This window comes from Pagrus major, chromosome 23 (assembly GCF_040436345.1).
Source record: "Pagrus major chromosome 23, Pma_NU_1.0".
In the NCBI taxonomy this organism is placed as follows: domain Eukaryota; kingdom Metazoa; phylum Chordata; class Actinopteri; order Spariformes; family Sparidae; genus Pagrus; species Pagrus major.
The window spans coordinates 5,161,002-5,171,592 of NC_133237.1; the positions used below are offsets into that span (position 1 = coordinate 5,161,002).

A 10,591-nucleotide genomic window follows, 5' to 3' on the forward strand; every position below is an offset into this window, starting at 1 on the left:
TCAGATTATTTATGTTTACACAATGTCCCAGCTCTTGGAGAATAGTAGAAGACAAGGTGCTCTTTTCCCATTCCCTTTTGCATTAGCTGATGCAGAGGAAGTGGTTGAATGCAAACATTAGCTGTTGTTTAACAGAAGCTGATGGTTTTACCCTAAAAAATTGCCCGATGTCTCTCCAGATTTTCACTATCTATCGTCTTTTCGGTTGCTAATCAATGTTGAAGCACTGAAATGATAATGATTTGTCATGATAGCGATTCCCTGTGATTATACGGCTTGCAATCTGGAGCGCAGCAGTACCACGGTTGTGATGTCAGAGGAAGATGGGAGCTGTGTGATTATGGTCTATGCTCTACATTTCATTGTACTTGTCACCAGAAATAAAAGACTGTAAAAGATTACAGATGTGAAGGATATTTCCTTCCTCAGGGCTGGTTTGCTGGTAGGAATCTGGCTGTCTCCCAGGTAACCACCAAGTACGTCCTGTGGGCAGATGATGACTTTTTGTTTACGGAGAAGACGAAGATAGAGAAACTGGTGGAGGTGATGGAGGCGGTCCCCGAACTGTGCGTGGTGAGAATGAGGCGGTGTTGATTATTTCATGTAAAATATTGTAAAGCAAGTAAAGTGTGTACTCAGTGGAATTCTCTATGTTACCTACATACGACGGAGCTACTCCAGATTTCCACTCCAAATGTATTTCTGAATTTTTTTGATCTTTGATTTCATTTCATTTTTCCCTCAACTAAGGACTTTGTCATCCACATCAGAGCAGTGACCTTAGATATTTTACAGTCAGCAGTTTTTAACCTCCTGTGCACCAGTTTTTACAACTACCTTATCTGTTGGGGTTGTGGGCAATTGGACCCTATCCCAGCATGTGATGGACAGGTACACAATGGACTCGTTCATAACCAGTTCTCTTATTCTTATCAGCTGGGTGGATCAGTACAAGGGAACCAGTTTTACTTCTCTCTTCATTATGAGGAAGGACACGAAATGGGTGGTGGCTGTCTGTACAGAAAGCTAAATGGGACGTTCCATACACTTCCTCATTACCCGCAATGCTTTCTGGCATATGGGGTAATCAACTTCTTCCTGGCTCGTACAGATGCTGTACAGAAGGTGGTATTTGACCCTAAGCTCCAGAGGGTGCCACATTCAGGTGGGTTCAAAGCCGGACAGAGTTTTGATTCTATGTGGTATTTAGTCCACATCCTTTCTGGTTTTGTTGGCAGTGATATGAGCCAGTGTTTTTCTAAAAGTGCAAAAGTGTTTGTCTCTGACTCCAGAGTTCTTTATGGATGGCCTGGGTTCCTTGCTGGTTGCCAGCTGTGGCCATGTGTCCATTGACCATCAGCCAAAAACAGGCCACGACAAGGATATGGCTCGCTATGCTAGCTTCAGACATCCTGGAAAGAGTGATGAGGAGTTCAAACTGCAGCATCACTTCTTCAAAAAACATCTGAAGTGTGTCCAGTACAGTTAAACGACAACTAGAAGACATCCAGGTCACTGGTTGTAATTACATAATGACATGTCAAAATATACCACCATATTTTCTTGCACTTGAATCAAATTGAATTAATTCATTTTAAATTCATTTGTCTTCCATTTTTCCTTATTGCTTGGTTTTCATTGGTTTACTAACATTTATACCCCTTAAAGAACATCATAATTTCCGAAGGTGTTGTAATAATAATAATATAATGTAATGACACTTGTACCACCACTGAATGACAAAATGAATATAAATAAACTTTAACCTTTAAAAACAGAGTTTACAAAGTGCTTTTACAAACAGGCAAAAGCAGCAAACTGAGGTAGGCAATATTACAGAATAAACACTGAACAGTCAAGCCGAACACAAGGAAAGCCTCGTCTACGGTGAGCTGAAACAAGAAGGCAGAACAGAGAATGTGAAAACACAAAAAGACAATATGAGTCATTGCAAGTAGAAGGAAAAAAAGCTGTGAGAGACTAAAAGATCAGGCAGCCATGAGCCCCTGATAATGGGCAAACTTTTAGGCTCTATCAGTACCATGAACCAGGATGACAACACCTCCCATACACTCGGAGGCGCTGTGATCTTTTTTCAAAGGAACTCTTCCGGTTCGGGGGCAGTTCAACAGTTCAAGCAGCTGATTATCCAAACAAGTCATGGCGGAGACAGGAGCAGGAGGACCTGGCAAACCGATGCTAACAGCGGCAGAGAAGCAGCTCCTCCGCCGCCGCCGACAGGAGCTCGACTACTGGAAGAACAATGCAGCGCGGCTCGGCCGCCGGAACCTGCTGACGGGCCTGACCATCGGAGCGTTCGTGGTCGGCATGTGTATCCTTCACAAGGTGGCAGGGTCCGCCACTCAGCGGCTCAGAGAGAAGAGGGGGTTGTTTTGTTGTGTTTCACATGCGCTATCTGGGTGTCAGTGTAGAAGTTAGTTATGTGTATTATTACGATCATGCTGCTCTGAAATATAATCAGGATGTTATTGTCTGTATTGATTATCACCTCCCTACAATGCAGTACTGAGTTACCTCCCCAGACAGCTTAGCAACCATTCACACCTGACCGACTCTGTAAGGACACTCCCACACATCCACGTGTGTTGACAGCACTTATTCTGGAAAATACATCAGCGAGCACATATTATCAGAGCTTATGTTAACACTGTAAAAAAAATGTTTCTTGCATTCTGGTGACATGTAAAGGATGAAAAAACAGCACTTTTTGTGACAATTAACTTAAGTTTTACTTTAAACTCTCAGAAAACGACACAGAATAACTGGCTCGAGGCAAGTCTGGTCTGGAGTTTCGCCCCTGCCCCTTAGGGAGTCTGTGCACACCACTGCATTGGATGGGATTGACACACAATTGACGTGGTAGATGTTACAGCCCCATACCTTTTTAAAAACTTCTCTCCAGGGCGTCTGAAATGTGTTAAAATATTCTTTCTCCTCTCCATTTCTCTGTCCGGCTCTCACTCACTGAGGAGGACGAGGTGCAACATTAGAGCACACTACATACTGCTAAGTGCCAGAAACAGGTTGTGGCGACTAAAGCGTGAAAAGATGTCCTAAATTGGGAGAAATACAGTACAGATGTTTAAGGGCATTACTCCATCCATTTATGGGTAATTATGACAGTGGACATTAACCTTGTGCATGTGCGCTCGTTTCCACGATGGTTGACATTTATAAAACTAAGTCAGGGGAACACAGCTTTACACATCTGAAAAAGTAATTGCAGATACACATTTTTGTTAGTGTGCGTTCACAGTTTTAATTATGAATCTACATGTGTTTATGCTTCTGGCCCCTGGTGTTGCAGTCAGGTTTGGAGGTTTTGGTTAAATGTAAGTTAAATGTCATCATAATAACACTGTCAGGGTTAATTTACAGGAAACAACTTTAAATCTGTCTTTGAACACCAACGGTTTGGTGTGAATTATGAAGTTCTAATCAATTATCAGAGTTGTAAAGGTGCACTACGTAGTTTTGCCACCTTTCTAGCTTCAATCAGTGTTCTGGGACCTTATTCTCCTCTGAGAACAGCTTGTTTATTCACTTATGAAAAATAGATATTTCTGTATTGTTACCTTATTAATATTGTAAATATTAAAATTCTGAGTTTGAATTTCTTCTCCAAAACTACATAGTGCTCCTTTAACTCTCCTCAACTTGCTGTGTATACTGGAAAGAATTTGAATCTAAAATGAACATTGATTATTCTTTGTTTTGTAATTGAAATCACTGCATGTGCTGTGGTTGACTTCAGACATTTCACTTTTGGATTTTTGTTGCATTATAGCCCTTTGTCAGCAGAGGGTGCCAAAGTTTAGCCCTTGACTAGAATAATGTGTGTAGAATACAGTGGCCTCCATCGCTGTGTGAACCCAATTTTTTTGTAAAATTGTCAACATAACTGTGAAAATCTGAGTTTGAAAAACATGATATGACTTTGTATCGGCATTTGTAATTGAATACAGAGCAGTTGTTAGGCCTTCTCAGTTTGATTTTAAAGGATAAGACTGGCATTGGTTTATTTCTTTTTTTCTTAACGTCACCAAAACATATGAAATGACCCAAACCAATGCTGTGTTAGTTCAGGCCTAAATACCTACGGTCACAAATACTTATTTTAGTTATTTAAAAAGGCTGATGGGAACTGTTGTTTTTAACAAACGTTACTCACACAGGAGGACATAGTGCTTTTGTTGGTGGTTTATCCACATTTGGTGCAAAGTGAATATTTGTATGTAAGATCGCGTCAAAATAAACCGCAGTGTGTGTGTTCGTGGTAACGAGGGAACACAATGCACCATTGTGGCTCATTTGAATAGTTTTTGGACATTGATGAAGCTCTACGGCTGAGAGGAAGAAGATATATCAAGCTTTGGATATGCATACAATATTTATTAGTAGAATCAATTCAGTCATTTGATTTTTTTTTTTTCTCTTTTCACAGGATTTGTAAAGAGAAACACAGACACCAGACTTTCTTTAAAGTCAAACTAAGACGATATGAAAACTGCTGTATTGTCACTTACTTTACAAAGGCCCATATCAAGTTATATCATATATCCTTGAGTTAGTTAGTTTGTCCTTTATCAGGAAACGTAACGTTTTTTTACAATCACTTTCAAAATAAAAGCTTCCTTGTTCTTGGTCAGAAAGAGATTTAGATCCTCAGTACTTGTTTTTCCTGCCTTACTTAACACTACAGTCCTGCTCTACAAAGTAATAATGCAGGAAGTACAAATACTGGTCAAAATTCAGTTATGACTGAAATTGAACTTTTAACTGCACTCCAACGTTCCGATTTGTCTTAATTACTCATCTATTTCAACTTTAACATGCAAACATTAAACAATTAAATACAGATATGATTTTGTCAGAAATCCAATTTAGATTTCAATTTTCTATGAAAAAAGCACGTACTTACTGAACTTTACCGTTGCGCTTTCTATCAACAATATAAGGTATTACACAGAGTGCAGTATCTGCACTTTCAGGGTCATAGGTCAAATGATTGATAATGATTTTTAAGAAGAAAATGACTTGAAGAATACCTGTTTATTAAGAACATAACCACTGTAATTGTAACACATTTGGCTGGACAGTCAAAAGCTTTGAAGCCATTTTTCTCAGTGTTATAGTTGGAGCACTGAAACTTGGGTTGACTTATTCAGATGATGACCAGTTTCGGGGGACTGCTTAGTGTGAACGCAGATAAAACATCCTGGGTATGCTGAACTCGCTATGTAGCACAATTATATTTGTAATCTATCACCACATTTGATGAGTATTCTGGTAAGAGGAATTCAGGTATTTTTAAACCTGGGCATTTACATTTACATGCTTTGGTGTGTAAATGATTCATACTTAACAAAAGTTTTGAATCAGTCCAGTAAATCGCCTCAGCCGGCAGCCACAACATGGCTGTGTATCTGGTTACAAAAGGATATTATTATTTAACAGACAGGTCTGTCTCCAGATGAATGGTTTCCATAATGTTGTCAGACTCTTAGAATAAAGACCTCAGTCAAGTTCCCAGTCTTGGATTCATTGAATGAAATAAAAAAGAAAATTTGTATCTATGAACCAAAAAAGTCAAGAAGGTACATGGTTGTTTGAAAAGTGTCATTGTATTTTTCTTTAACATAGTTGTCCAGTCAGCTACACCATCCTGTCCGTCAAACAGGAGAGAATCATGGAGGAGCTGGATGATGAAGCCAAGATCCACATCATCAGAGGGCCACGGACCGGAGCCAACTCCTGATCACACTGACCACGAACTGTCCTGGACTTCCTCTTCCCTCACAACAGGCTGAGGGGGAAGGCTTATGTGTGATTGTCAAAGCTTGTGATGTGTAAAATGTATACAATCTATTATTGACATTGTACATTTTGTTTGTTTGTTTCCATTTAATTTAAATGAAATGTTAGCTTAACCTAGAAAGTCAATGGAACATTGCACAGCAGGTCTACAGGACATTAAAAATGTGAAATTTGTCTTTAGGCAAGCAAACAATACTGTGTATAGAGATAATGAAGTTTCCAATGATGGTGCATAATGCAAATTGAGCTTTTCTTTCAAAGATATTACTATTCATCATATTATTTGTACCAGTTATTTTCAGGAAACTAATATTACATATTATATAAATCTACATGATATACAGGCCCCATTGTACACTGACTATGTACTTACCAAATATTCTTTGGGTTTTCTAAATAAATGCTGTAGAGATGCCTTATCCTGCCACTTGTGTAACTCTGAGAATGAATCATATTGCCTGACATCTCATACTAGTTAACCTATATTATCTGGCATACATCTCCTCCCAGAACTGTGGAAGCATAATGCTAAAGCGTAAAGTTAAAACAAAACACTATACCGCTATAACATGAAAACTTTATTGTAGGAACATGATAAGTTTATTGTAATTTTTTTTATTATCTAGATATATATTTCCATACGCTGCCAATAGAGTGAAAAGTGGGAGAACTATCCCCTTTATGTTTGTAATACCATCACTGCAAGAAAAAAAATTCAAATAAAATACATTGATATAAATTTAAGTCAGATCACCCACCGCTAGCATTTAATCATATAAAATTAATTTAACTGTCACTGTACAACACAAAATTGTACATTACGATACTCCAGTTGTAGTTTCTTTAGCTCCACTCGGAAAACAAAAAATATACTGACTAATGATTAAATGATCAAGTTATGAAACTATTCACGGTGGAGTGTTGAGGATGAGTTCAGTGGCTTCACAGCCTGAGGAAGGAAGCTGCTATTTACTGAGCAGGTTCCTCGAGCAAGGCTACTACAACTGCTGAGAGGATACTGGTTCGTAGCAAAATGACTAAAGAACGAAGAAGAAGGATGGGCAGTAAATCTTTTTTTTAGTTATTGCAGGTTATTTTCATGTGTGTGATTATAAACCTTAGCGTTTACTTACCTGTAAGGGATTTCAAACGTTTCATCCATAGGCAGACAGATTGCATTCTGTCTTCACAGCTCTATTGTTACACACACAAACACAACAAAGATACACATTGTGTCAGAGGACAAGACAAGGTGAGGGAAAACATTTGTTAATTAAAGTACAATGTTTTGTCTGTCACTGAAGCATGGAGGTATTTGAATGTGTGGGTGTGTCACATGGGTACATCTGGTCAATCTTAAAGACAGAGTACATGTCGGATGTTGATTACAATTATTATGTATTGCTCTCAAAGTGCCTTTCCACAACAAAGATTGACAACACCGTGGCAATCCGGTTTTGATGCACCTCCCTGAACCTGATGGATACTCCAAGAGGTTGTACTGCAAGAATCCACTTTCCACCTGCTGACTTAACTCTACGACCACTAACATCTAGTCCCCAGTGGATCCATCACCTATCTACTTAGTCTTTCCCTAATGACGATGCTTGAGATTGATACCTTTCTGATTTGCTACTGCCAATTAATATTGTTTTACACTAAAATGATCTCATTAAATTACTTTGATTATCCTCTTAACTTTTCATCCACCACCAGCAGGTTAACCCTTTTGGTTCAGAATGAAACATCAATTACTGGATGCAGTTTAACTTTGGTACAGACATTCTCATTAGTCTCAGTGTTACTTTGTGGAACTGCTAATTCGCAAATGTTTGTAAAGGACGTGTTTGTACGTACAAGGGCAGAGGCTGATTATTGCGTGGTTGCACCAGTGAAAACCTGGTCTGTCTTTGATTGTAAGTGCCTTTTTCTAGTTCTTCTAGTGTTCAGTTTACTAAACACCTTACACAAAGAATTGTATATCCAAATGATGTATTGTGATTTTAAATACTGTGTTCCTTTTGTGTCTGACAGCGCTGTCACTCCTTTAAAGATGTTATTGATAATAATTCGGCCACTAACTGTGGCGCTTCATCATAATGTTGCTAACAGTAGCTAGCTAACATTAATATCGTACGTTTTTTCCACAAACTGGCAACTACCAGGACACTTGATCGCAGATGAAACACAGATACCATGTGCACAAGCAAGGAACTTTCACCCAGGAGACCACAGGAGTTTTTTTTTTTTTTTAACTTACTAATGTAGTTAAGTTACATCAAATACGTACGTAACTTGCATACTTTGTACTTTTAAAACTCAATTTATGCAAATTCAGATCTGGTGAGCTTAAATTATGGTTAAGCAGTTAAGGGTGCTTTAGAATTAAGTGTGATGCGGGGCTATCTAGTGTGATATCAGAGTCGCCTGTTTGAATTAAAGGGGTATGTTGGGCCTTGGCGCAGGTATGCACTCTACTGAGCGCCGTTCCAGTTTTACTACATGTTTTAAAAAACAGATGACTTGAGGAGGCCTGGAAGTTGCAAAGTTTGCCACCTTTCACAGAGCTGTACCGAGTCACAACAGTGAACTACTGTACTACTACAGTGAACAACACCTTTTCTGTTGAGTAATAAGTAATGTAATTAATTCCACAGTGAGTAATTGGTAATGTGTAATTTATTCATTCTTCATTACTGTGTTGTTTTGGCAGATCTGGTTCTACATTGGTTGCCTTTACCTGATACAAAGGACCAACACCAAGATACTAAACTCTGCTTTGCATGGCTGCTGCAGGGATTACAGGTTACATTAAGAAGGATGGGTATCTTACGACCTTGTGAATGTCATCGGGTGTACTGATTACTCTGCAACAGATAGGTTGTTTTCACATCATTGTGATTGGTCTACTTAGAGTCTATCAGAGCTGTGATTGGTGGACTCCGTTTGTGCGTTTTTATGCCTTGACTAAGAACCCTGACCAAGTACCTGCTATTCCAGACTTGCTTTCCTGCCGCTGTCGTCCAAAGGTGAGTGTCTCTGTAGAAACAAGGCTGGCAAGATGAGTAGAGCAGGACATTGACACTGCTGGGGATACATGGATGGCATGTCAGAGGCATTTAAAGAAACTAAACCAGACATATTATTAAGAAATAATATAAACAGTACAATCTTATGCAGAGAACAACTTACCAGGTCTCAAAGGGATGAAATGGGACCAGAAAGGTTACCAAATTTTAACAAACTTTGTCATTCCTCTTTGTGTATTTAATTTTCTCCAGGTGCAGAAACCCCATCAGCTCCATCATCCATTGAATAAAGGTGAGGTGATAATTTGTTTTCCACTTCTGAAGAATGAGATGCCTAGCCAGTAATCTTGAAAAGCCAACAGTAAAGTTTGGGTGGTATTGAAGAGCTCTCGTGCGCAAAACCAAAGACTACAGGGCAGGGGCGGAGTGGGGCACCAAAATCCACCAGGAAAATTCTGACCGCACTGGCTCACCACCAGCTCAACAACCCCTGGCATCTGTAACTATAGCTTACTTGGATGATGCCTGCCACTCGTTGACGCTTGATTTCGGAATAAATCTGCAATTTTTGAGCACTTTGATGCATCCCCCTCCAGCATCCGCTTCTTCTTCATTCTGGCCTTTTCGGCCTCTCCTTTCTCCTTTCTCTTCTTGCCTTCCATGTGTAAAACAACAAGCAACCACGCAAATCCTTCAACTGTCAAAAATCCTGTACTTTTCCTCGAACTTGCTCGCTTTCTCTCTGTCTGACGTATGTCATTATCTTGTAGGGTCATGCCATTAGACGAGGTGCCACTCATTTTTCCCCCTACATTTCTGTAAACAGACTTGACCTGCAATCGGTTCATTGGATAAACGCAGAGTGACAGGCTCTGGATAAGCGGATTTCCCATTCCCAGGAGGCTTTCCTCCATTCGAAGTTAATTTAAGAACAAACAAACACATTAAATTGCAGGTCGTTTTTTTTTTATTTGTGACCATGAAAGTTTTGTAACGCCTGAATAAGAAGAATTAAATTAAGGTAGGCTACACAAAAATCAATAGATTGATGGGAGAGATCAGAGATGACGAGTGTGCAGGGTAACCATGACTGAGATATAGAGAGTGAGCAAGTGGTATAAATATTGTTTGGACTTCTAATTCATTCTAATATAGTAGATCTTAGAGATTTTCGTGGAGAATTTAAACAACGTCAATAATTCCGATGAGCCCAAGGGCCGGCCACGTATGTCTCACGGCCGCTCAGAATAATCTGTGGGCCAGTTTGCGCAAATTCATTGCGCAACTTCCTGATTGCCACTCCGCCCCTGTTACAGGGCAAGGGTCAGTGTGTTTTTCGAAACAGAGGGAACTGATGTGACGATTGCTAGAACTGTGTCAAAGAAGGAGAAGAACAGCACATGTGAATAAATGTTGCACTGGCCTGATGGCATCTGTCATAGAGGGGGCTGAGGTTTTATTTTAGCAAGTCTTATATTAGTCCTCTAAACTCTGTTATAAGCTTTAATTGAATAAAGCTATGGCGAGCACTTATAAAGGAAGTATAGATTTTTAGACACATTATTGAAATGCTCATTTTTAACTTATCAAGCTTATACAAGCCTTGAAAACACCTATAGGATTGTGTTAAATTATCAAAAATCTATTTGACTTAATTGCCAAATAGCTGATACTCTGGAGAAGCAAGATTTTAACCTGTCAGCAGTGTTACTTTTGATTATAGA

The 10,591-nt window shown here is 39.2% G+C and overlaps 2 protein-coding genes across 2 annotated transcripts; both read left to right on the forward strand.

The window, feature by feature from the left end:
- Nucleotides 1–247: 247 nt before the first annotated feature.
- On the forward strand, nt 248–1,489 carry LOC141019212 (beta-1,4 N-acetylgalactosaminyltransferase 2-like). The gene is made up of 4 exons (XM_073494066.1): nt 248–312; nt 405–573; nt 937–1,165; nt 1,293–1,489. The coding sequence occupies exons 1-4, from the start codon at nt 248–250 to the stop codon at nt 1,487–1,489; spliced, it is 660 nt and encodes a 219-aa protein (XP_073350167.1).
- A 651-nt stretch (nt 1,490–2,140) lies between these two features.
- Nucleotides 2,141–6,257, forward strand: coa3b (cytochrome C oxidase assembly factor 3b). Its single transcript, XM_073494536.1, has 2 exons — nt 2,141–2,332; nt 5,673–6,257. The coding sequence occupies exons 1-2, from the start codon at nt 2,161–2,163 to the stop codon at nt 5,777–5,779; spliced, it is 279 nt and encodes a 92-aa protein (XP_073350637.1). The 5' UTR covers nt 2,141–2,160; the 3' UTR covers nt 5,780–6,257.
- The last annotated feature ends 4,334 nt before the right edge of the window (nt 6,258–10,591 follow it).